The sequence below is a fragment of the Podarcis melisellensis genome (assembly GCF_964234715.1).
Source record: "Podarcis melisellensis genome assembly, chromosome: 17".
In the NCBI taxonomy this organism is placed as follows: domain Eukaryota; kingdom Metazoa; phylum Chordata; class Lepidosauria; order Squamata; family Lacertidae; genus Podarcis; species Podarcis melisellensis.
Genome location: NC_138534.1, coordinates 1522692 through 1549933, shown reverse-complemented (window position 1 = coordinate 1549933; position 27242 = coordinate 1522692). Strand labels below are relative to the sequence as shown.

Here is a 27242-nt window from a genome sequence, read left to right as displayed (position 1 = left end):
GTGCTGCTGTGTGTGTTTGCTTGCCAAATAGAAAGGGTTGAGATTGGGCAGGGGTGAGGGTGCAGCAGTATGGGGCACCTTATTAATAAACACAACCCCTTGAGGATACGCCAATGTGTTCCTATGTTTGGGGCTGTGCTCCATTGCAGCCTCCAAGCATCCCCACAGAAGTCTGGTAGGGATCCTTGGGGCACCTGCTGGAACTGCGTTGCTTGAGTGCAGTAAGATCTTTGGGAAGGCGGGTGCCCAGCAGCACAGTCAACTGCACCTGCAGCCCTCTGGAGCCCCTAGCCTTTAACAGGATGGTGTGGTTTAAGCCGCAGGAAGGGGTTTGGGATCTCGGGTGATTTTCAGAAGCGGTGACTTTCTGAATCCCAACTGTCTTTAACAATGGGAGCAATTTAAAGGCTTCCTGCACTCCCTAAATTAGACTTCTGACATAGAGAAAGCTTTGGAGGAAAAGACAGGTTAAGTTTTTAACCCTGGGCTGATCAGGGTTAAAGAGACACTGTCTTTTATTCTCAGCTTATGTCCCTGAGCCACTATTTTGGACTTTGCTCCAGTTGGTGGTCCTCAGGTTGTAAGTAAATAAAGCAGAACACACAAGTTTCAAGGCTGCCTATCCCTGGTTTAAGTCACCCCACCTTTTGTGTTGCTTTTGATTTTCCCAGTCTGGTGGGACAGTTCCCTGTGTACAGCTATGAAATAGGATAGGGTTGGCCAGGAAAGTTGTCCGCAGTGATGGGTAATATTAGTACAGTACATATCGGTTATATATGGTTATGGTTCTTGGCCTTTGGCAATTCTATAATCAGTGTGGCTTCCTTTTACTTTACAAAAGAAAAAGGTGAATCAGCCTTCCTGTGTTCTGCATCTCATGGTCTCCACTTACGTTTTCAAGCCTCGCCACTTCTCTCACTGGAGCCCTGACTCTTCTATTTTGCTATCACCACTTGGTTTGCCACCCTTTGCCCCAAGAGCTGTAAAAGCACTTTGTACACACTTTACAGCTACATTAATGAGAAACTGGAGGTTTTTTAGTTGGCTGTTGTGAATGACAGGTGTATAGACAACCAAAGACTATGCAACCTTTTCCTTTTCTGTGCAGTGTTTATGATCGAAAAGGCCACCTGTGCCCATTTGATACTGGTCTCATAGAAAGGAATATCGAACTCTACTTCAGTGGTGCAGTAAAGCCAATATATGATGATAACCCTTGTCTAGATGGTAAGTGTGGCCCTGCAGGCAGGTTTTCCCTATTCCCCCCCCCCCCAATTTAATTTATATGATGCTCTTAATTTATATTAACCTGTCATAAAACTGGAGTGCAAATTATGTCTGATTGACTTCCAAAGGAAGGGAGTTTCACAGGGAGGGTGTAGCAACAGAGAAGACCATCAGCCATGGAACTGCCTCAGGGCCTCACCCAGAGGCAGCACCCAAAGAAGACCACTTTAATCTTAGTGACCAGACTGGCACATACCAAGAGAGGTGCTCTTCCAAGTTACATGGACCCTGAACTCTTCAGGGTTTAAAGGTTACTGGTAAATCTTAAATTAAATATGTAAATGAATAGGTAACTAGCACAGATCATGGAAAATAAATGTGATATGACTTCAAAGTGGCTTGCTGCTCAATAACCTAGTGGCTGAAATCTATACCAGCTTCTGAACAGTCTTCAAGGGCAGCCCCATGCAGACCACATTACAGTAGTCCAGACTTGAGGTAACCAGGGCATGGATTGCTGTGACAAGTCTATTCCAATTCAGGGACAGCCATAGCTGGTAAACCAGCCAGAGCTAGAAATAGGCTTTCATTAAGCTATCTGAGCCTCCCGTGGCAAAGATGGATCCAAGAGTGCCCCCAGGCCACGAACCTGGATCCTTCAAGGGGAGTGCAGTGCCCTTCAGGACACACCGTTTACCCATCTTCTGGAATCAGGAACCAACGACCAGCAGAGCCAACAGCTTGTTGGAATTCAGCTTCAGCTTATTGGGCCCCATCCAGACCATTATTCCAGATGACCTGAGAAGGGGGAGAGACATTAACACATTTCCCCAAAGCCTTTGGTACCACCCCCTACGGCAAGGAGGCATTTCCCACTCCTTGGACCCATCCTGTCAAGTCACAATGGGCTGCAGTCCAGGGTACAGGTGGTGGGACAGCATTTCAGAGGCTGCAAGTACACTTTGCCCACAAAAGAGACACTTGCTTGTTGCATTACTAGACGAGCCACTGGATGCTGCTAAATTAGCTAAGCATCGTTCATTCATGACAGGAAGGTCAAAGGTTTTGTCTTTAATTAGCCATTGTAAATCAAGTAACAAGATATTTGCAGCTTCCCAAGGGTAAGACGGACCAATTAAGTGCCTTGGTTTTGATGCAGGTGTGGATCTAGTGACCTGGTGGAGAAGGAAGTGAGCTTCTCAGGCCAGCCCACTTGTATCTGCAAGCTTCCAGGGGAAGCAAAGAACCCTAAGGAACCAGCCAGAGGTGGTTGCCCAGCTCCTCTTCCTCAGCGTGGGCTTATTAAAGCACATGCATCCACCATGGCCTAGCAACTAAGTGATTTTAAAATATGATGCCTCTCCATTTTCATCACTGATTTTAGGTGGTGTCCGAGCCAGAAAGATGGGCCCCATCAATGCATGGTGGATCACTGGTTTTGATGGAGGTGAGAAGGCTTTGATTGGATTCACCACAGGTAAGCTTTTAAGGAAATCATCGTCCCTTTCAGTTTTGTCTGTGTCCTGCTTTTTCATGCTCAGCACATACTTGGAATGGCTCACAACAGCATCAGAAAAATGTACGTAATGAAATACCAGTAATATTTCAAGATAATTCACCAACAATTACAAAATATAACAATTTTTTAAGAAACAACCATACAAATATTAATAGGCCTCCCAAAATGTATTAATAAATATGAACAAATACAAAAATATATAAACAGCAGAAAAACATTACATATTTTTTGACATTAAAGTTTTCCCCAACAAGAACAACCACTCCTAAGTCACTGACTCTTCTAAGTGAGCCAGATAGACAAGGGGGACCCAGGCCTTGCAGAACTCACAGCTCAGTCTCTGGGATTTGTTGAAGAAACTACTGGCAGCGATGAAAAGCGTCTTCTTCTGCCAACCCCAGTTCTCTTGCATGCTGTGCTCAAAATGGGGATGCCAATCCCCTTCCCTTTCCAGGTGGGCTTAATTGAGTGGCCTAATTGTCCCCCTTCATCCCTGATCACCTCCACCACTATGGGCGCTGCATATGGGACTGCGCAGAGCAAGCAATCCTCACAAATCCACAGCACAACCTATTTGCAAAGCTGCGCATGTGCTTTACCAGCCAAGGAGCAGGACATGCTGCCGCACATCTTTACATACATGTTCTGTCAGAGAGCTACCATGGAATTGACTTCAGGGAATGGCGAACTGTGTGGAGCAGTGTTGCTGGGCTACAAGTCCCATCAGCCTCGGCCAGCATGCTCAATGATTAGGGACAATGGGGGCTATAGTTCAGCAACACCTGGAGGGCCACAGGCTCCCCATCCCTGCTTTAGAGCTTTGAGAATGCTTGGTTGCCTTCATCCCTTGCTTGCCTACGTATCTAGGAGGAGGGAGTTCCACAGCCCAGTGCCATCACGTAGAAGCATTCTTTAAGAACCAAGTTGTGCTCAACTTAAAAAGAAAAGCATTCTTTCAGAGCAGTGTTTCTCAAGCAGTTGACTGAGACCCCTCAGTGGTCCTTGGGCCACATTCAGGTGGACTTCAGTGTCTCAGCAAGAGATGGGTAGAAATACTTTGAGAGACATGTGCGAAGAGAAATAGATAAAACAGGCATAGGCAACCAGGCCCTCCAGATGTCTTGGCCTACAATTCCCATGATCCCTAGCTAACAGGACCAGTGGTCAAGGATGATAGGAATTGTAGTCCCAAAAATCTGGAGGGTCAAAGGTTGCCTATGCCTGATACAAAAGATAAAACCTCCATTTAGAGCCTCTGGTTCAACAAATTCTGTCTTAAATGAGTCACAATACCTCCGGAACAAATGCCTGTTCTTAGGGTGAGGAAAGCTGAACTATGGAACTCCTTGCTACAAGGAAAACATTGTTGCAAATAATTTAATCATTTCCAAATATGAACCAGATAGCAGCAGAAAGGGGTATCAGGAATTGCCAGCTGGTTGTGCTGAATGCTGCCTCCATCTGCCACCATCTTGTGACTGCAAAAAAAGGAAAACCCATGCAGGCAATAGTAATAGGAAATTACTGCAGTAAGATCCGTTCCAAAAAAAAATTATCTTGTGTTTTTTTTAAAAGAGCTTTTCATGTTTCAAAACTTGCTTCTTATCCATTATTAAAACTTTTTCTTGTCAGTTTCACAGAAGCTTACTGTTATACAAAATTTGCTTCTCCAATAATACAGATTTTTGGTATCCGTTTCACATAATTTGCTTCTTCAGTTATGCACCTGCAAAAAATATACCTAATAGCTCCCATCAGTTACAGTTTTCTTTGTTCATAAACTCAAAAGGCCCTAGCCTTGTTGCTGACCCAGTGAGGTACATTAAATATACATGTATTAAAGTTGTTACAAACCTCATTCTGTTCTCTTTTATACAAACAACACTTGCATTCAAATTATATTACATGAGATTCATACCAACCTTACAAATGCCTTCTCAAATTTTCTGTCTTGGGCAACTGCCGGGGTTTACCCTCCTGTAAATATATCTCTGTTGGCCATGACAACTGAATGAAGCCTCCATGTTCATTGGCAGTGTATCTTTCATAGAATCATAGAATCATAGAGTTGGAAGAGACCACAAGGGCCACCGAGTCCAACCCCCTGCCAAGCAGGCTATCCTTGATAGCCCTTTGATAGACAAGCAATCTTTGTGCCTTCTGGCTGGCTGCTATTGGGAACAGGGAGCAGGGTTAGACCTCTGCAGTTTTAGTCATTCTTAGGTGCTCACACATGTTGCTTAATCATCCACTCAGTTCATGGCTAAGTATGTATTTGTACCCAAGTCTTGTTCATTGGGAAACACATTTGCATTGCATTCTAGCCTTTGCAGATTATATCCTGATGGAACCAAGTGAGGAATACGCCCCCATCTTTGCACTGATGCAGGAGAAGATCTACATGAGCAAAATTGTTGTTGAATTCTTGCAAAATAACCCTGATGTCAGCTATGAGGACCTGCTGAACAAGATAGAGGTTAGTCCAGCAGACCAGGGCAGCTGTGTCTTGTGTCTGTAAGAAGACCGACATCAAGGAACTCAGATCAGCATACATTGTCTATCCATCTCAATTCTTTTTGTCCTCAAAACAACCCTATGAAGTAGGTTAGACTGCCATTGTGTGTCACCATCTTGAGATGGCTGAGCAGCCATTTTTGAACACCAGGCGGTTGAGAGGGCAGATGAACCTGCTATTGCAATGCTTTTTTGCTCTTGCTTAACATTCTTCTCCTGACTTGCCAGTTTAAAACCAGTAGAATTGTTAAATTCCTTCTAATTCTGTCTCCAGACCACTGTCCCTCCTGCTGGATTAAACTTCAACCGTTTCACAGAAGATTCCCTCCTCCGGCATGCCCAGTTTGTGGTAGAGCAAGTGGAAAGCTATGATGAGGCAGGAGACAGTGACGAGCCTCCTGTTCTCATCACCCCCTGCATGAGAGACCTGATAAAACTGGCAGGAGTCACGCTAGGCAAAAGGTACGCAGCAGCTGCACCCTGGGAGTGGCCCTTCGGAGGCACTTCATCTCCTCCTTCGGGCTGTGCAACTTAACGCCAAAGGAGAAGGCTTGCGTCAGAGAACCTTCTTTGGTGCTCGGTATTCGCCACACTCAATGTTCGGGAGGTGGGCTCTAGGCTTTCTCTTTGGTCCTGTCTCTTTCTGTGTGCAGGGAATTTTTTTTGATCATGTGAACTGATGTTTGGCATAGCACAGCACAGATGCGCCTCCTGCTCAGTCAGCCCATCTAAGCCAGTGCTTATGCCAGCTGGCAGCGGCTCCCCAGGACTTCAGGAAGGAGGTTTTCCCAGCCCCACCTGGAGATTATGAGGGTTGAGCCTGGGACCTTTTCCTTGAGAAGCGTGTCCTCTATCACTCCGCTAGAACTCCTTCTGCAGATCAGCTGTGTGCTATTTGGAGGAGTGCGTGGGTGAATTTTCCTCTTGCCTATATGAGGATAGAATACTGTAGCTCAGAGATGGACGATGTGGTACCTTCCAGATGTTGGTGGCGCTACAGCTCCCATCAGTCCCAGGTAGCCCAGTCATGGGTGAGGGGTGCTTAGTCCCAACAGCTTCTGGAGGGCACCAAATTGGCTTTGAGAGCTGGAGAAAGGGGGGATTCCATCTTGTTCCAGTGTTTTCCCTGTCTCCTGCAGGGGCTTAGCTTTTCACATCTGTCTTCTCCTCCTAGACGAGCAGCAAGAAGGCAAGCCATTCGGCACCCTACCAAGATCGACAAGGACAAAGGCCCTACCAAGGCAACCACCACGAAGCTGGTCCATTTGATCTTTGACACCTTCTTCTCTGAGCAAATAGAGAAAAACGAAAAGGAGGAAGACAAAGAGAACGGCTTGAAGCGCAGGCGCTGTGGGGTTTGTGAGGTAACAACAAAAGAGAGGCTGCATTGGTGACCCAGACACCCTGTTTTGCCTACAGAGAAAGGGTGGCATGAGGTTGGCATGAGGAGTTCCAACATGGAAGGAGCAGCGCTTCCTCATCTTTTCTTTTTGGTCTCCTGGAAACATTCATTTCCTGCCTTATGGAACTCCCCTTCCCAACACTGCTGCTCCTGGCCAAACAGTTCCCAAAGTCTTCAAATACAGAGCTGTCTGGTTCAGCACACAGCATGTAGATTAAGGTCAACTCCCCCCTCTGCTTCTTGGGTCACTTTTACTTGAAGCAGGGCAGATAGACAGAAAGAAAGAGATGAGCTCCTGCATTGGTCGTCGGCCCCTTGCTTTAATTTGGTAGCTAAAGAAGAGAGTCCCTGAGCATGTATTCCTGGATTTTCCTCCAGCTTTATCTGGTCTTTCATAGAGAAGACTACTGTTGTACCTTCCAGAGCTGAGGGTGAGAGCGGCGTTAGAAACAGAGATGTGAAAGCTTGGAGCTAAAGGGCACCTTAAACCGAGGTTATGGCCCAACAATGGAATGTCTAGGCGCACTTTTTATAACAAGAATATGAACTGTAGCTAAAGTATTATGTTCATTTTTCACATGGTCTGGTCCTTCCCCTGCCCATCCCCCTAATATTCTTAAGACGGTCTCGTTTCCAGTCTTCAGAGAGTAGCTGGAAGTGGAGAGGCAGAAAAAGCTCCTCCTTTCCTTCCACTCTGCAGTTTTAATCTGAAATCTTAGGTGCAGTACTGCGCCCAGAGCTCAGAAACTGCTAATGAAATTCCCTGTTGCAAAATGTGCCTAACAATGGGAGCTTCAAACACTGAGTGGGAGCAGAGCTCTCTGATTACCTGCTATTACCTTTCTGCTCCACCAGAGGAAGCATGAAGCAACCTGAAGCAGACCCCAGAGCACCTGTGGTCAACCTTCTCTGCAGCGCAACGTGGAGCTCTTTAAATATGGGGTTGCCACCTTTGGTTGGGCAAAATAAGGGACAGGTTGTGGGAGGGGAGTTGGTGGGCTAAAAAGTACTTCACCTGGTGCAGAATTAAATTGTTTCAAAGCAATCCATTACAGTGGATTATTTCCAGTGCTGGCCATACACATAGAGTGGACCCAGTGAAAATTATGGATCTAAGTTAGCAATGCACATTAATTTCAATGACTCACATCCTCCCCAACCACTGAATTTCTGCCTGTCAGGAGAATGGTAAATGTGGAAACCCAGCCAAAGAAAGAAAGAAAGAGCTGGAGATAGCAACAGTTTTGTTTCTCTTACTAACAGAGCTTTGCCTCCAACGTCCCATGTGCCAGTTCTCTCTTCTCTCTTCTCTCTCTCTCTCTCTCTCTCTCTCTCTCTCTCTCTCTCACACACACACACACACACACACACACATATACATATCCTAGTCAGACAAGTTCATCCTACCACTAGAGGCTTCTTGTCACATACCTGAAGCATTTTTAAAAGAATTCATAGAGACATAGAATCATAGTGTTGGAAGGGACCCCAAGGGTCATCTAGACCAACCCCCTGCAATGCAGGAATCTTAACTAAAGCATCATTTAAAGCCACTAACAGTTGTGGAGTTCCACAAAGAATCCTGTTTAAAAATCATTTTATTTTCCATTTTCAGCTTTCACAGATATTTTAACAAGAAAAACAAAATCTTTCTTCCCCTTGACTTCCCTCCCCTCCTTTCTGTGGTTCTTTATTTCATATCTTTTTATTACTGTATATCTGATTCAAATATATTTACAAATTTTCCTTATTTCCCCCTTAATTGTCTCTTACTGCACATGCTTATATCAGTCCTGCAAATGTTTTAATTTGTTTACAAATACTCAATAATATTTCCCCAGTCTGTTTTTAAAAGTCTCTTGTCTTGATTTTTTATTCTTCTGGTGAGTTTCACCATTTCTGCATATTCCATTAATTTTAATTGCCAATCTTCCCTTGTCAGAACTGTTTCTTCTTTCCGTCCCCCAAAGAATCCTTGTTTGTTTTTAGACCACTGTTCTTTTTCAGGTAGCAAAATGTCTTGGGCCAACCCATTCCTGCCTATTTAAACAGACAGGAATGGCTTCCCCGAGCAGGTCACCATTTGGAGTTTCAGTATTTGCCCAGCCCTAGAAGAAAGTCACTATAAGTTCTACTGATTTTGCCAGTCCCCCTGCATTTTTATATCAGGAGTAACAAGGTTGGTCTGCAATACAGGGATCTAAGAAGTACTGAAAAAATGGCTTTTAAAAACCTGCAACCAGTTCTAATAATTGTAGGTGGCATGTGCCATCATTAAAATATGCATTTAGTTCTATGTGTGAGAAGGGTGCGGGAAGCATCTTTCAAAAATAATTAATTGGCAGGATTAATAGAGGACACCTGATCAGTGATCACTCGTATGCAGATGCTCCAGAGCTGCTGCTTCTGGGACAGAATTGTTATATTAAAAAGGCAGTGGATCAAAACAAAGCAAGCCCCCTTCCCCAAATGCCTGGCCACATGCTTCATCTTGCAAGCAAAACTAAACAAAACACTCAGGTTCAGCCATAGGCTGCCTCCTTGCCTCCGACAACCACACTCTTTCTCTCCCCTTTGAAAAGGCAGCTGCTCCACTGTTGGCCACCCTGGAGCGCCAATTAGCTGGATTTGGAGGCGAGGGAAGGCTCAGTTTCCTGAGCACCTAGCAATTCTGGTTGCATAAGACAAGCAAGTTTGGGTGAGCTCACAAATGCCAATTTTGTTTTTATGACTTCAAAAATGGGACAAATAGGGTGCCAGACGGGACAGGGGACTCTGTGCCCCCCAAAAAAGACAATCCCATTTTTTAAAGGATGGGTGGCAACCCTATTTAATATGACCCGTATTTTCAGAACTCATTTGCACAATTTCTATCCTGCACATTCCTGAGATGGTTAACAAACTAGTGAAAAACAGCAAAAGCTACATTGGCAGAGGGTGGAGAGAAATAAAATAAAGCATATACCCTTACACAACGAACTTAAGCAGTAGCAATCCACTCAAATGTACTGTAAAAAAAATGCCCAAATTTTAAAAAACCCAGTAATTCTTAAAAGTCTTAAGAAAACATGAATGTTTTTATCCTCCTAGAAGAAGGTGTGAAATAATAGTAACAAGGGTTACAAGGCAGGCTGCCCTGGGAAAACTGTATATAAAGTTTAAGGGAAGAAGTCAAACTTCTTAACATTTCCCCCAAATTCATTCCGTCTCTCTGTCTCTGTCTGTCTGTCTCTCTCATAGCCTTTGCCAACCTAGCACACTCCAGATATTTTGCACTGTAGCTCCCATGGGATAGGCTGGGACTCATGGGAGTTGTAGTCCAAAACATTTATCATGGGTAGTTCCCTCCCTTTCCTGGGCTACCGTCCTTTATGTTATTTAAAGGCTGTGATTTGTTTTAGAGACTGCTTTGTTTAGAGGCCTGTTAGGAATTGCCACCAATGGAAGCTGGGTCGGCATCTTACTGTTTCCTAAGAGTTTGCTGAGTCTTCTTCACAGTGGAGCCTATCTTGATTTGGGATACACCTGCCCATTCTGCTTACCCATCCACAGTTTCCTTGTGAACTACCCTTGTTTGGATACTTGTCTCCTGGCAGGTGTTGGGCCATATGCATATGTTGTCTCGGCTCCTTCTTCCTTCCTTCCTTTTTTTTCCCTCTTTCCAGGTTTGCCAGCAGCCAGAGTGTGGCAAATGCAAAGCTTGCCAGGATATGATTAAGTTTGGTGGTACTGGGAAGTCAAAACAGGCCTGCATAATGAGAAGGTAATTATGACCTCCGCCTTGAAGGACTGCAAGCTTGGGCAAGAGATTCATCCACCTGTGTCCATTTTTGCCGACCCAACAGTTGAAAACTTATACATGCACTCAGGTTGATATAATGCACATAATTGTGTTACTACTCTTATTGAAATAAACCACCCACCACACAACTTATCACATCTCTGGTCAAGATATGTGAGGAACTGTTGAATCCTGACATGGCTATATGGATTTAGAATCAATGTGAATTGAACAGTTATGAGTTGAGGATTTTCAAAATTGCCTTGCTTTCTGTCTCTGAGCAATTGCATCGTTAGTCCCATCTTCAAACTCTTCTCTGCAGCAATGAGGGCTGGGTTTAATGCTGCTCAGTGTCAAAGTATTGTAAAGCACTGTAGAAATGAGATGATTCAGGCAAACTAAATTAGCCAGGATTATGTAAAACAAAACATGTTTGTCCTGTTGAGAAATCTGCTTGCAAAATGAACACATTGCCGAATTGAGGGGTTTGCGGGGAGGGGAGTGTGTGCATGTCTGTGCCAACTTAGGCCTCCATTTCTCAGCTGCACGTTGTATTTTTTTTTAAAAATGGTTTTAGATGTCCCAATCTGGCCGTAAAGGAAGCTGATGAAGATGAGGAAGTGGATGATAACATCCCTGAAGTGCCCTCACCCAAAAAAATGCTGCAAGGAAGGAAGAAGAAGCAAAGCAAGAGCCGAATTTCCTGGGTGGGAGAGCCTGTCAAGGTATAATGCCTGCACAGGAAAAGGCAGTTCAAGCAGTTGGAAAAGGGGTTAGCTTGGTGTCTCACATCCAAGTTTGGGGGGCGGGGATGCAGAGATCCCTTGAGTTCAACCTTTGCATTCTTGTTGTGTATTGCACTTCACTGTGTCATTTGGGGATACCCAGCAGGTTGCACTCCAGATGTTGCAGGACTAAATCTTCCATTATCCCTGACAATAAGCCATGCTAGCTGGGGCTAAAGGGTGATGGACACCCGCAACAGCTGGAGGGTACCATGTTGGCTGCTGTTGTCGTTTAGTCATTTAGTCGTGTCAGACTCTTTGTGACCCCATGGACCAGAGCACGCCAGGCACTCCCGGAGTTTCGTCAAATTCATGTTGCTCGCTTCTATAAAACTGTCCAGCCATCTCATCCTCTGTCGTCCCCTTCTCCTTGTGCCCCACATTGGCTAACCCTGGTGTAAAGCAATGTTGTGGTGCATTGCTAGATGCCCAGTCAGTAGGTGTCCACATTATGGGCCTGATATTCCTGGGTGCCCTATCATTTGTGGTTTAGACACATCTTTTGTCTTTTTAAAAAAATACTACATTTTTTAAATAGAATCATAAAATTAGAGAGTTGGGAGGGATCCCAGGGATCATCTACTCCAACCCCTGCAATGCAGATGCCAGTCAACCTCTGCTTAAAAACCTCCAAGGAAGGAGAGTCCGTTCCACAGTCAAACAGCTCTTACTGTCAGAAAGTTCTTCCTTCCTGATACTTAGCCAGAGTTTCTTTCTTGTAATTTGAAGCCATTGGTTCAAGTCCTACCTTACAGAGCAGGAGAAAACAAGCTTGCTCCATCTTCGATGTGATGAATGTCACATGCTTTAGATATCCTTTAAATATTGGAAAATGCCTAGCGTATCTCATCACGGTCTCCAACCAACCAACCAACCAACCAACCAACCAACCAACCAACCCACCCACCCATAACAATCATTCTCTAGACAGTTCAGAAACCAAAAACATTAAAGCACAAACTAATTAAAGGAAGCTGAAACAATTTCTTTTTTGCAACCATGAGAGTTTGAGACATGCTTAGCAGAAAATGAAAAGAAATTAAATCCAAGCTGTGCAGAGACCTAAAGAAGGCAGCAGTTCTACACACTGCCAGCCAGATGCTTTGGTTCCTGGTGCAGATGTGGCCAGGCAACATCCTCTAATCCAGTGGTTACCAATTAGGGGTCCAGGGACCCCTGGGGGTCTATGGAATGCACCCAGCAGGTCCGTGGCCCCATCCCTTGCCTGCCCCCAACTAAATTTTTGTCATTTTTGCATGGTAATATCACAAATTTTATGTTCAGTTTTAGTGCTGTGCGATTTTTCAATATATTTGCCAAAAGCAGTTTTGAAATCACACCGTGATAATGATTTTGACCAGCAATACACACTAATATATTGCTCCTTGCAGAAGGGAGAGCAGGGCAGCCAGTTTCAAGGCACCTCCGATATCCCACGATGATCTCAGCTGCTAACGCTGCTGATCTGAGCTGCCTTTGCTCACGCTGAGCTCTCTTCACGCTGAGGGAGAACAGGGCAGCTGGTCACCCTCACTCCAAGGCACCGTGGCACTACCTTCCCCTGGCACTCAGGCAGAGCAGCTTTTCTCAGCAGGAAAGCAGCACCCCACCCCCTCCCACTCAAACCATGTGGTGGAGGGGACTCTCCTCCCCTCACCCATCTGATCCCCACGCCTCATCTCCAATTTCAGACATCTTGATATATCAGAATATCATGATGTTTAGCTGCTGATATATCATGATGTTGAAAGCCAGATATTGCTCAGTCCTAGTCTGGTTTTAGTATACTGAAAATCCTTTGCTTTTTAGGGAGTACCCCACATTTTGTTCAAAAAATTGCTTTGCAGAGTTAATTTCCCTAGAGTTATCAAAATATTCAGAAGTAGGGGGTCCATGGCTTGAAAAATAGGGGGTCCTCAGTAATTAGCTGATTGGGAACCACTGCTCTAATCCCTTCTGCCAAGGCAGAGGGAGCTCTGAGATGTGATGACAGCAAGCAAGGTGGGTGTCCGTGTGCTTATGTAGTCTTCAAGACCCCAGCACTGGTGCTTTTCTCGTCTTGCTGTCTCATTGACACCACCCTCTTTCTGTCTGCAGATTGACGGCAAAAAGGATTTCTACCAGAAGGTGTGCATTGATTCAGAGGCCCTGCAAATTGGTGACTGTGTCTCTGTCAGCCCGGATGACCCCACAAAACCTCTTTACTTGGCAAGGTGTGCTGTCATGGTGGTGGTGTAGGGGCTGGGCTTGGACTCAGCCTTCCGTCCTGTCATGTAACTTGGACAAAGGCTACCCAGAAACTGTATTTAGGGATAGTGGCAAGTTGCTTATTAGGCTGCATACAATATGTATGTATTTTATTACCAAGCATGTTGGAAAGAGAGAAGCCATGGAAGGGGGGTTGCATTTACTGGTATGAATTATTCTGAGCCCACTGCTGCCTCCTAGAAGGTGGTCTCCCCTGTTCAGTACAGGCTTCTTTTGTAAGCTGTTGCAATGTCCTGGTTAGGGGGCGGAGCTGTGAGCTAGGAAGTCCTAGGTTGAAGGACGGCCTCAGCTGTAAACTTTTCAAGTGGCCCTATGCAGTCTGCTCTCTCCCAGCCTTAGTTCTCCCCCCACCCCCAGGCTTCAGTATAAAGGGATCTACTGGCCCACTTACAGAGTTCATAAGGATTGCTGATGTTCTTTGGAGCCTTTCTAACCCTTTGACTTGCACAGAGCTATAGGTAAAGTCATCTTGCCTGCCCCACATGTTTTTTGATGCGTTCTCAGCTAGGCCACCTTTTCTGGGAGCGCTTCAGACAAAACATCTTTTTCGGGGGGGGTGATGTCTTTGCCTTGGTTTCCAGTTTGAAGCTCATCTTTGTTCCTTCTCCCAGAGTCACTGCCATGTGGGAAGACGCCAGCACTGGGCCGATGTTCCATGCCCACTGGTTTTGCCGTGGCACTGACACCGTTCTGGGAGCAACCTCTGATCCGCTGGAACTTTTCTTGGTGGACGAGTGCGAAGACATGCAGCTGACTTACATTCACGGCAAAGTCAATGTCCTTTACAAGGCTCCCTCAGAGAACTGGTCCCTGGAGGTATGTTGAGGAATTCCACTGCTCTGGCAGCTTAGATGGAAGGGTGGCCCCACTGTCTCCCTCTGGAGATGAGGGGCCAGGCTAATATGCTCACAGTTCTCCACTATGTCTTGTTCTTATCTTACGCCTGGCTCCAGCTTTTGGGAGGCAGCACTGCAGCGGCCCATGGCAGCTACACTGGTTGGTCACAGCACCATGCCAGAGCTGCCTTTGCCTGCTCATGAGGAGTAACATAGGAAGAAGTTAGGTAACTGTAAGGGGTGGGGGTGTATGTGTATACACACACACACACATACACACACCTTATATTTAGTGGAATTGGTATAATTCTTAATTCTAAAACAGTCCCTAAGCAGTGTATATAAAATAAAACATACATTCAAATTACAGTGGTATGTACCTAAGGTTACATACGCTTCAGGTTATATACGCTTCAGGTTGCAGACTCCGCTAACCCAGAAATATTACCTCAGGTTAAGAACTTTCCTTCAGGATGAGAACAGAAATCATGCTCCGGCGGCGCGGCAGCAGCATGAGGCCCCATTAGCTAAAGTGGTCTTCAGGTTAAGAATAGTTTCAGGTTAAGAATGGACCTCCGTAACGAATTAAGTACTTAACCTGAGGTTCCACTGTATCAGTAAGAATCAGACTTAAATACAAACTAGCCAAAAGAAAATTACAAAATATAAGTAATATTAGCAAGTACAAAATAAGCATTTTAAAAGAAAACCACATGCTAAAATGTCACATTTGCATATCTTCACAGACTTGTCTAACTAAACACAAAAGGCTTTAGCCGGTGCCAAAAAGAATGCAGCCCAAGTGGCTGCCTAATGTCAAAGGGCAGGGAGTTCAAGGGCATAGATTCTTCCCTGCAAGTGCCAAATGAACATCCTGTGGCATTTGTAAAAGTGCCAGTTCTGCAGATAAAGCAGTAGAGTGGGCATATATAGGGTAAAGTTGTAAAGAGGTTCCCACCCTAGTCAGATTAGGCTGCTGGCTGCAGGAGGGCTGCCTGGGGGCCCCATGTCAAGGGTCTGGGCCAGGCAAAACACCAGCTTTTTCTAAGACACTGGAAGGATCAAGTCACCTGATAATTCCAGTAGGAGCTGTGACTTTATGTGCAGTCTCCTTGCAAGGTGGTCTTGAAGCATAGGTTGCCCCACCCCCAAAGCATCTGTTGTGGCATTTCTTATTTTATTTTTACTTCCAGCTTCATAGGGACACCTTGGGCATGACTCTCATCTCTCCCCCACCATAACTATTGCAGCACATTTTCTTTTTGTATCCGGTCGGTCCATGTGTTGCCATTCAGAACATCCTGCAGCCCGGAATTCCTCAGACAAACTGAACTTGGGCTTTTGTGGCTTCTGTGTGTGTTTGGGACAAACTGAACTTGGGCTTTTGTGGCTTCTGCGTGTGTTTGGGTGCATGTGCACATGCTGAAATCCTAGTGGCCATTCTTGTTCTGCTTAGATAATCTGCTTGCCTTCATCTCTCTCCTCCCCACCCCTCAACTTCCAAAATCTTCTTCCCATAGGGAGGGCTTGATACAGAGATCAAAATGGTGGAAGATGATGGCAGAACATATTTCTACCAAATGTGGTATGATCAAGAGTATGCCAGGTTTGAGACTCCGCCAAAGACTCTGCCTCCTGAAGACAACAAATACAAGTTAGTGCACCAGACTAGAAGGCTTTGGCAGGGGAGGTGTAGCTGGAAAATATTGAAAGTGGGGTAGAAGGCATGGATGCGTAGCCTTAGGTGCGATAGAACTTTATGGCATTGGTTTGGATGCTCCAAACTGTTTCTGTTGTCCCATTAATCTAGCGCTAGAAGGTGAGGGTTTGTTGGTGTCTACCCCACGCCACTCAATCTAATCCAAGTATCCATCTGCTTTCCTCCCAGGTTCTGCATGAGCTGCGCAAGTTTGGACGAGGTGAGGCAGAAGGAAATCCCCAAAGTCTTGGAGCCCCAGGAGGAGTTGGAAGGGAAAATGTTCTACAGCATGGCAGTGAAGAATGGAGTGCAGTATCGGGTGGGAGACGGAGTCTTCCTCCTTCCAGATGCCTTCCTGTTCAGGTTGGTCTTTGAACTGGCTTCTGGGTGGAGCAAGAGAAGGGATTGCTTAGTATAGGGCTGGCTCCTTTGTTGATAATGCAGGAATCAAAAATCCAAATTGATTCATACCAGCCCAATGCATTTAAAAATGTTTATTTTTCAGAATATCACATCTTAAAACGTCATTTAAACATCAACAGTAGAAGAAAAGGGTCATTAAAAGGGAAGGAAACTCGTGGGATACAGTTGTGGGAGTTAAAGAATTAAGAAAGAAATGCAATTACATTGCAGATCTTCAGGGCAGCCTTCTAAATATTATTGATCAGTCAAGAGTCCTCAGCACAGCCTTGCAAACCAATCAACGATAATTATTGTGCAGGCCACAAAATTTTGTGCCCATTTGTCTGCCCACACTTATACCAGTTTGAAGTCACTCTCCTCCTATTTGCAGAAACTTTGACTTTGTGTCGCTCATTGACTGCCCTGGTTTTTATTTCATTCCCATTTTCTCCCCTCTCCCCAGCCTGAGGCTTGCCAGCCCTATCAAGCGGCAGAAAAAGGAGGCAGTAGACGAGGAACTGCATCCTGAGCATTACCGCAAGTATTCTGAATATATCAAAGGCAGCAACCAGGATGCACCTGAACCGTATCGCATCGGCCGAATCAAGGCAATCTACTGCAATATTCGCAGCAACGGCAGGCCCAACGAAGCAGAAATCAAGCTGCGTGTATACAAACTTTACAGGTAAACAGCAACCAGGATGGCTTTACCAGCAAGATGGAAAAATAAACTTCGTTTGTGAATTGGGGATACAGAAGGCATCTTCCAAATGCATATCCCTAAATGGGAAACTTCGTGTCTTCTTGGGCGCGAAGACCTTGCATTCAGGATTGCCCATGAGGTAACCTTTCCCCCCGCAAAGCAAAACAAAGATATATGATCCTGGTAACTTGCTGTTCAGGAGAAGGAGCAATGTTTGGATTCAGGACAAAATGGCCACAACCAAAAGCATCTTTGTATTTTAACGTGTTATTTTAAAAAATGCTAAGATCAGTTGCTGAATGAGGATTGCAGCAGGCAGGGAGGAGCAGCTTAGCTCTTTCCCCCTTATTGTGGTCTTGATGAAAATCCCTGCTCATTGAAGCTGCTGTTACCGGGGGGGGGGGGGGAATCCTCTGTTTGCGTCAATAATGTGGACACACTTTGTGTCTCTTCTACTTAGGCTCCCTCCTCCTCCTCCACTGTATATCAGGTCAGTGGGGTTAGGATGTATGCGCCCTACATAGTGGAGTGTAGAGTAGTCTTTATTGAGGACTAGCAAACAGAGGGCAGCTTACAGTTATAAAGAGGGGTCCTTCCTCCCTTCTGCAGCCCACCTTTTCTCCAAGGAGCTCAAGGTGGCATACATGGTTATCGTCCCACTTTTATCGTCACAAAACCCTGTGAGGTAGATGAGGTTGAGAGTGAGTGACTGACCCAAGGCCACCCAGTGAGCTTTGAACCCAGGTCTTCTAACACACTAACCCCTTTGGACATGAGACGTAGGGGCAGACCTCATAAAGGAAGTTTTGAGAGAACAAATGGTTGGAAGAAGGCTTGAGGATTTTTTCCATGGCGATTGGTTATGGTGATGGTGTTGATAGATGTCAGGAGGCAGGTGTCCTGTGGGAAATCCCTACATCCTGGTAACAAAATGGTGACTAAGGAAGATGTACACGGGCAGCATGGGATTGAGGGAGAAATCCTCAACTTAGAAAAATGACTGGCTGGCACACCAGAGAAGAAAACACCGAAATGTATTTCTGCAAAGTGTTTGAACTGAAGGTGGAAGGGTGGAAGAGACCAGTGTTAGCCAATTTAAGTAAAACCTTTATTTTTGAACTCTTAAGTGCAGCTGTTTTGTAGTTCATGAAAATCTTTAATAAAAATTAATTTTTAAAAAACAGCAGTAGCAAGTAAGTTCTAAAGTGCCTTCTAAGATAAAGTAGCTGAACCAACATTGAGAAACATCTGAAATGGCAAAAGTTAGGCCTACACTAGGCTATGATGTGAACAGGTACATTTTGTTCATATAAAAAGCAGCATGTGGGTGGAGTGTCTGCTACGCCATTCTCAAAAGTAAATATCTCATATGGCCGTGTGATGGGACAATGAGCTACTTGTGCGTAAAAGGGTTGGTCCCTCAGAGTTTGCTCAGCGTAGCAAAGCTCTGCCTTGAGCGGAGCCCTTTGACATGGCTCCGTCAGTCGCTGGTAGAATCCAACAGTGGGCGCCTGCGGAAACGCTTCCAGCATAAAAGCTGCTTAACAGAAACACGTCTCCTGGATTCCCTGCGTGACAGTTTCCGGCGAGGGGTGGGGGTTCCTAAAGGGGGCCTTGATACCTCTTCGCTGTTCTCACTGGAAGTGTCCCAGAGCCTCTCCTCCGATTCCCTTCCCCTTGGAGCTCCTGCTCCCCCCCCTACTGGTTCCCTCTTCTGCTGCAGAGTCTCTCCTATTCTCCTGGAGCCCTTCCGCCACCTGTTCTTCCGATGGCAATTTCCTGACATCCACCTCCCCCCCAGGCCCCCCTCCACCCCCTCCCGCCTCCTCTCCTGCAGGCGATGAGGCTGGAAAGCCTCGGAAGGAACTCTCCTCGTCATCAGAGGATTCAAACACTTCTAGCCACTGTCTTCCGTCTCCTTCCCCTTCTTCCTCTTCTTCGTCTGAGTATGCTGCTTCCTCAACCCCTGACTCTGGGAACCCTTCAAACACCCCTTCCTCATCGGTGGTTCCGAAGTATTCCCTCCTAAATCGCGCCACAGGCTGCGGTTTTCTTGGGAAACGCCGATGGAACGTTTCTATTAAAACCTCGTCATGGACTTCTTCTGCCGGCACCCACGTGTTTTCTGACTCTTCCTCCCCCTCCCATTCTACCAAGTATTCCACCTGATTCCCCTTCCATCTGGAATCAATGATTCCTGCCACTTCCATGTTGCGTTCTCTCTCTTCTATGACGGGTGTTTGGGTGACCTCCCTCTCACGTTCCCCCCACTCCCGTCCCTCTCGATACGGCGACAGTATTGATCTGTGAAATACTGGGTGGAGTTTCATGTGACTGGGCAATCTGAGTATAAATGCTACTGGGTTAACCTGTTGTATGACCTCAAAGGGTCCCAACCGTTTGGGTCTCAATTTCTTACACCCTCCCTTGAACGGCAGCCCTTGGGTGGATAGCCACACCCGGTCTCCCACCCTTATGGTTTCACCTTCCCTTCTATTTCTGTCTGCTTGCTTCTTATATTCTTCCTTGGCTTTCTCCAAGTTGAGTTGGAGCTGCCGATGGATTGCTTCCATCTCTTCCACAAAATGTTCCGCCGCTGGTACACTCCAGCTCTCCCCTCCTTCTCCTGGAAATGCTCGGGGGTGACACCCATAATTGGCCAGAAAGGGACTCATCCCGGTGGACACGTTCTCCGCGTTGTTGTAGGCAAATTCTGCCAGAAGTAACTTATCTACCCAATCATTTTCTCTGTCTTTTACATAACACCTCAGGTATTGTTGCAAAACCCCGTTTGCCCTTTCTGCCTGCCCATTTGTTTCTGGGTGTCTGGCAGTGGAAAAACTTACCTCCATGTGCAGCAAGCTCATTAGCTTCCTCCAGAACCTGGAAGTAAATTGTTTCCCTCGGTCGCTCACAACCCTCAAGGGGCGCCATGCAACCTGAAAATATGCTTTACAAACAACCTTGCGGTTTCTTCCGCTGTGACTGCGTGTGAACAAGCTATAAAATGGCACATCTTAGTTAGTAGGTCTACTACCACCATGACAGCTGTTTTCCCTTTGGATGTCGGTAGATCTGTCATAAAATCTATGGATACCATCTCCCAGGGCCTTTCTGGTGTGGGTAAGGGTTCTAATAACCCCGCTGGCGCCAGCCTCTCTCCTTTAGCTCTCTGGCACCTGTCGCACCCCCGTACATACTCCCGCACGTCTTCCCTCACCTTGGGCCACCAAAACTCCCTGGTAACCAACCACATGGTCTTGTGCTGCCCGAAATGCCCCGCCGTGGGGCTATCGTGTAACTGTTTGAGCACTCGCCCTCTTAGTTCCCCATCTGGTATGTAGAGTGCCCCTTTGTAATACAGCTTTCCGTTCTTTTCCTCAAAACCCCCTGTGTTCTCCCCTGTTTCCCTGAGTTCCCTAAGCTTTTCTTGGGCATATTCATCGTTCTCAGTACCCTCTACCAGTTCTCTTTGCCCCACCAATGCTGCCCCACAAACCCAGTGGTCCTCAGGGATGATGTGTCTTTCTTCCGCCGCTCCCTCCCCCTCCAAGTACTCAGGTTTTCGGGAGAGAGCGTCCGCTCTGACATTCTCTGCGCCTGGCACGTAGCGAATTTCAAAATTGAACTTGGAGAACTCTTGCGCCCATCTCACTTGTCTCTGGTTCAGTACTTGGGCTGTTCTCCAGTATTCTAGATTTTTGTGGTCTGTCCGCACTTGGACCTTGTGTTGCGCCCCAATCAGCAGGTGTCACCATCTCTTGAACGCTTCATGGATGGCGAGCAATTCTCTGTCGTACACGGTATAGTTCCTCTCTGATTTGTTCAACTTCCTCGAGAAAAAGGCACACGGTCTCCATTCTGACGTATCCTTTCCCGGCTGTAGGAGTACGGCGCCCACCGCTCTGTTTGACGCGTTGGTCTCCACTCTCATCGGCTGTTGCAGATCCACGTGTAAGAGTTGTTCTTCCGAAGCAAACGCCCTCTTTAAACATTTGAAAGCTCGCTGCGCTTCTTCCGTCCAGACAAATTTCTTCTTACTGCTGAGGCAATCCGTGATGGGGGCTGTTAAGTGGGCAAAGTTCTTGATGAACTTCCGATAGAAGTTTCCGAACCCCAAAAACCTTTGCACATCTTTCTTAGTTTTCGGTGGTTTCCATTCCAGTACCACTTGCACCTTGCTAGGATCCATGGCCAACCCCTTGTCTGACAACCGGTACCCCAGGAATTCCACTTCTCTGGTGTGAAACTGACACTTCTCCAGTTTCACCCACAGCTGGTTTTCTTGCAGTCTGCTCAGTACCTCTCGTACATCTCGCACATGCTGCTCTTCATCCTCTGAGTACACTAGTACATCATCTAAGAACGCAGCGCAGTTCTTGTAAAGCAATGGCCCTAGGACGTGATTCATGAACGATTGAAAAACGGCCGACCCCCCCTGGAGGCCGAAGGGCATAACGAGATATTCAAAGGCCCCTAAAGGGGTGAACATAGTGGTTTTCCACTCATCTCCCTTTCTCATACGTATTAAATTGTACGCCCCCCTTAGGTCCAGCTTGGTAAAATTTTTCCCTTTTCTCACCCGGGTCAGAATGTCATCGATTCTGGGCATAGGGAAAGCCACTGGTTCGGACACTGCGTTCAGGGCCCGGAAGTCCACGAGTCTCGGTTTATCTGTATTTTTTTTGTCCACAAAGAACACTGGGCTACCCCCCACCGCCCGTGACTCTCTGATGAACCAACGCTTGAGGTTCTTGTCAATAAACTCCCTTAACTCCTGCATCTCCCTGTCTGACATTGCATATACCTTGCCCACTGGCAATTGTGCTCCTGGGAGTAAGTTGATTTGGCAGTCAAAGGGTCTGTGCGGGGGTAGTTTATTTGCTTCCCTTTCGCTGAAGACGTCAGCCAAATCGGCGTATTGTCGTGGTACCCTTCCTTGGTCTGTAACTTCTATCTTTGCTAACGTGGCCTGGGTACTTACTTGGCTCCCCCTTTCCGTGCAATGTGCCAGACAATGCGCTGACCCAAAGGAAACCACTCTCTGGTGCTATCCCACGAGTGGATCATGCAGCGCTAGCCAGCTCATCCCCAAAATAATGGGCGCTCCCCCCAAGGTGGCTATATTAAACGCTATTAGTTCCGTGTGTCGTGCCACCCTCATCATCATGGGAACAGTCTGCTGGTTAACTTCTCCTCCCAACAGCGCCCTCCCATCAATCGTGGTCACCTGCAGCGGGTTATTTAAGGGGATGGTTTGTATCTGGTGTGCGGCTGCAAACTCCTTACTCATAAAGTTGCAGGAGCTGCCTGAGTCCAATAGCGCCTTAACCTTTAGCGGGTGTCCGTTTGCCAGTTCTAGCAATACCTCTATTACTAGCGCTGGTCTTGGTGGTTCCGGCGTGGGCACATTCACTGTTCCTTGGCCTGGCTGCTGTGCCCCAATGCTTGCAGCCAGGCGTTGGCTTTTACTGGCTCCTTGGCTCCCTCCACCTCCTCCCCAACAGCTCCCGCCATTCCTTGCCATTCCTTTCTTTGCGGACAAACTCTGGCAAAGTGACCTGGCTGTTGGCAGAGAAAGCATTTCTTGGCGCCTTTCCCCTCCTTCTTCCGCCCTTCACTGGGGTTTGAAACTGCGCGCGCGCTGTTCCAATTTCCATCGGCTCTGCTGGCGGGGAAGTCTGCTCTGGAATCTCGGGAATGCGGAAATCTCTCCAACGGTCCTCTTTCCCCTCCCGCTTCTCCAAGGCTCTAGCCTCCTGCCGTGCTCCTATGGCCAGCGCGGATTTAGTCAGCTGGTCCATAGACTCCGCCCTGGGCGCACGGGAAAGTTCGTCTTTTACTGCTGGAGACAATCCTTCTTCGAACAGCATTTGTATCGGTGCCTCTGACAAATCCCAACTTAATTTATGAATCAACATGGTAAACTCAGTCCAGTACTCACAGAAAGATCGGCTCCCTTGCTTACACGCCATTAGCTGTCTGCGCGCCACTCCCTGCTCAATCTCACTGGAGAACATCAGATCCATGGCGCAAAAAAACTTCCTTGTGTCCTTTAGGACTTCGTTATTGGCTGCCATCAGGGGTCTCACCCAGTCTCTCGCCCCCCTTTCCAGATGGCCAATCACAAACGCCACCCTTGATTCCTCATCAGGAAAGTCATCAAACTGCAGATTAAGGGCATATTGCATTTCTGTCCTAAAGGCTTGATAGTTCCTGGGATCACCCCCAAATTTCTGCACCAGTCCTGGCACCTTCCTTGAGACTTGGGTGGCCTTTCCCTTCTCTGTATCTTGAGCCCTCCTCTCCTCAAGCCTAGCCGTTTGCATGGCTAACTGAACCTCCAACATCCTGTACCTTTCTTCCAGGCTTGGAACGGCTGCAGCTGCTCCCCCATCTCCGGCTCCGGCTGGGTTGCTCATGATGCCTCTCCTTGCACAAGCGCTTTCAGGGACTGTCGGATTGCTGTGATGGGACAATGAGCTACTTGTGCGCAAAAGGGTTGGTCCCTCAGAGTTTGCTCAGCGTAGCAAAGCTCTGCCTTGAGCGGAGCCCTTTGACATGGCTCCGTCAGTCGCTGGTAGAATCCGACAGTGGGCGCCTGCGGTAACGCTTCCAGCATAAAAGCTGCTTAACGGAAACACGTCTCCTGGATTCCCTGCGTGACAGTTTCCGGCGAGGGGTGGGGGTTCCTAAAGGGGGCCTTGATACCTCTTCGCTGTTCTCACTGGAAGTGTCCCAGAGCCTCTCCTCCGATTCCCTTCCCCTTGGAGCTCCTGCTCCCCCCCTACTGGTTCCCTCTTCTGCTGCAGAGTCTCTCCTATTCTCCTGGAGCCCTTCCGCCACCTGTTCTTCCGATGGCAATTTCCTGACAGGCCGCTTACAGATATTACTATAAAGTCAATACAGTAAAATCCGAAACTGCCTAAGATCAAATCTGCATATGCAAAAATGAGTCATTGCAGGCCTTCCAGAATAAACATGTTTTCAAAGCACAATTAGAAGTGCAACAACCTTTCTCTCAGCCTGACTCATTCCTAGTATTGGAGCTGGGCTTGTGGGCCTTTTAGCTTCTTGAAACCATTGATCAAGAAAAATACTCTTCTGCCTACCCTGCTTTATTCATGCAGAAGACAGAGACATGATTGGTCAGATGTGGCTGCTCCATCATTTCTAGCTTGGCTCCTTACTGAGTACATTAAAATGAAAAACACCAATATTCAATATTTGAGAGCTTGGTCTTCAAACAGAATTTAATAGTACAAGTGTTTGTAACCCAATATCCAGTGTGTTCAGTGTTTCTATTTATTTTATGGGGCGGACAACAAATAATGGAAGAAAAAGCAGTGCAGGGAATGCCCAACTCCCTTCAGTCTCAGCCCCATCGGCATAGCCAGTGGCCAGGTAGGATTATGGAAGTTGTAGTCCTAAGAGCATCTGAAGGGCCACGGGTTCCATGCACTTGGGACAGAGGAGTGAAGTGACCAAATGAACTCCCAGACAAAATGTGGATGGCAGAACTGAAGTAAGGCAGTAAGGCTGCCTTCAAATACCAGGGCAATGGGAAAAAAACATCTGAAAGCGACATGGCTGAGGAAGCATCATTTATTTCATGTTGTGTGTTTTGTTATTTGGGCCTGCTCTCTTCCCAGAAGAAAATACTTCTCTGTGCTGCTGTTTTTCCAGGCCAGAGAACACCCATAAGTCCGTGAAAGCCAGCTACCATGCAGACATCAATTTACTATACTGGAGCGATGAAGAGGCCACCGTTGAGTTCAAAGATGTGCAGGGCCGCTGCACGGTGGTGTATGGGGAAGATTTGACAGAAAACATCCAGGACTATTCTGCCAGTGGCTCTGATCGCTTCTACTTCCTAGAGGTGACCTTTCCCATGGCACAGTTTGACTTGCGCAGGCATTGATGCATTCTCTACATGCCAGCTGGTAGCCAAAGGCTGCTAAAGCCCTTAGTGGCTCACGGCATTTTGGGGGCAAAATCCATCCCCACCCCAAACATGCACTAATGAACATGAAGACCAGTTCACTGGCACGTTTCCCCCGTGTAAGCCCCATTTATGATAAGGAGGGACCTGGGCAGGAGAAGCACTTAGTAGGATGCGCCCCTTGGGTCAGGCGGGCCGCTGCCTGGCATCCAGAATCCACTACCTGAGGCAGCTGTTTTATGGTGGGCTGGAGCCTTTGGTCTAGAGTATGTATTTTCCACTCTGTCCCTGTGTCCCAGCTCTGTACTTGGGAGCCCAAGGAACTTTCAGAAAAGTTTTGTGCTTGGTCTGGGCTACCTTGAAGGCCAAAATGTTTAGTGTTAAGTTTATTTTTATTTATGTTTTTGTTTTCTAGGCATATAATGCAAAAACGAAGAGCTTTGAAGACCCACCATATCATGCCCGTAGCTCTGGAAATAAAGGGAAAGGGAAAGGGAAAGGGAAAGGGAAAGGTGGGTGCTTAATCAGGACATAACTGCCTCCGCCAGGCTGGTGTTTGAGCCCAGCCCACTCTCAGGGGCAGGCTGGGCAAAGACTTCCCCCTTCCCCTCGTGGGGGGTCAGGATAACCTCAAAAACAGCATGCAGGGGAGGATTGTTCCACGTGGAAGGCTGAAGAGTGCTGAATTCTTCCCTCAGACCTTTGGAAGTAGAAAGGAAGGCTGTGTAAATGCTGCCCTGCAGGGAGGCAGGCTGGGGGTAAGGGGAGAGAATCAAAATTCCGAATTAATCCAGTAATTCTGCAGACAGAAAAATGATTTTATCCTATCAGACACTACAACGTTGGGTGGAGTTCAACCAAGTCCTACTCTGAGTAGACTCATTTAAATTAATAAACCTAACTTAGTTATGTTTGTTAATTTTGTTAGGTGTACTTGGGGTCGGACTAGCATTGAATTTCACCCATTTCTCATAACTGATGGCTTGCATGATTGTGCTAATCCATGTGGAGGCACAAAGAGCTTTGCAGGGCATGGAACCATGGGGGAGCTGCTCTGTCCTCAAGCATCTGGGACGACCCTAGCGCTATATATTTCAGTCCTAGTTTTGCAGACACCAGGGTTAGATCCAGTGGTAGTAACTCTGGAGAGTTATTTCCAGTCCCAGTGGCTGAAGTCAGTTTCCTGTGTTCTTTTAATGTATTGTTAAATGAACACACAGGACACCCCGTTCCTTACTCTCATTTTGCATAACTGCACGAAAGCCTAATCTATAGCGGGGTTTTCTGAAGGGTGGGGGAGCCACTCACAGCAGGCACCCGCTCTCCCTCCCACCAGTTGCCAAATATTCCAGCAGCTTGTCTAAGAAATAGCACTACTGTCTACGAGGGATAATAACACCCTAAAAGGGAAATGTAGTTGGGGCCCATATCTGATCATGTGGGAAAGCCCCAAGTCCACCCAGCGAATGGGCAATAGAGGCTTTCATTGTGGGCTACCCAGAGGCAAGAGGATGCTGAACTAGATGGGCTGCTCAAATGTGTGCAAGTTATCCAGGGAAGCTGGATAGGCATGCAAATGTCATGGGGGAGGAGTGAGGAGGCAGAGTTTCTGGGTTGTAGAATGGGCTGTTGCACTTCAGAATGCAGGGAGGGATCTTCTTTTTGATGCTCCCCTGAATGAAAAGCTTCCTGCAAGTAGCAAATTAATAGATCAGAGAGTGGGCTTTAACCTTTCTTCGCTGCAGCATTCACTGCAGCAAGGGTCATTTTTAAAAGATAGCATCCCTCCCCTGGTAGCTTAAAGTAGGGTGCCCATTCCCTTTTGTTCTGCTGCCCAAACTCTGCCTCTTCATTCCTCCTCTCAGTACATTTGCATGCATGAATAAAATAAAGGAAAACCACGAGAGGCTCCCCCCCCCTGCCTTTTGCATGGTGGGGAGGGAGGTGAAGGTACAGTGTCCTAGCTCCCTATGGAAAGCCAGCAGCTGGCCTTCAAAGGCCTCTTATACTTCTTGAAAATCTCCCTTGCATTGCAGTGTATCACTTTCTGAAACTGCTCTTAAGGGGGCCTTAAAGGTCCAAGTCCTGTCCTGCACCCTGTGGGATCAGAGTGCCAGCTGTGTAGCTGTCTTGCTATGACCCAGTTTTGAACACCCTCTCACCC

The 27242-nt window shown here is 46.9% G+C and overlaps 1 protein-coding gene across 3 annotated transcripts in view; it reads left to right on the top strand.

Moving 5' to 3' along the window:
* The window catches only part of DNMT1 (DNA methyltransferase 1), a 51741-nt gene that overhangs the window by 14771 nt on the left and 9728 nt on the right, over positions 1–27242 (top strand). For 2 of the 3 annotated variants that reach the window (XM_081895060.1, XM_081895058.1), the window contains exons 11-24: positions 1109–1227; positions 2612–2704; positions 5071–5222; positions 5535–5722; positions 6435–6624; positions 10328–10425; positions 11021–11168; positions 13326–13441; positions 14108–14312; positions 15853–15986; positions 16221–16394; positions 16897–17118; positions 24823–25015; positions 25494–25590. In XM_081895060.1, the coding sequence (XP_081751186.1) occupies positions 1109–1227; positions 2612–2704; positions 5071–5222; positions 5535–5722; positions 6435–6624; positions 10328–10425; positions 11021–11168; positions 13326–13441; positions 14108–14312; positions 15853–15986; positions 16221–16394; positions 16897–17118; positions 24823–25015; positions 25494–25590 (2129 nt within the window). The remainder of the gene's footprint in view (positions 1–1108; positions 1228–2611; positions 2705–5070; positions 5223–5534; positions 5723–6434; positions 6625–10327; positions 10426–11020; positions 11169–13325; positions 13442–14107; positions 14313–15852; positions 15987–16220; positions 16395–16896; positions 17119–24822; positions 25016–25493; positions 25591–27242) is intronic. The other variant, XM_081895059.1, reaches the window with a different exon arrangement.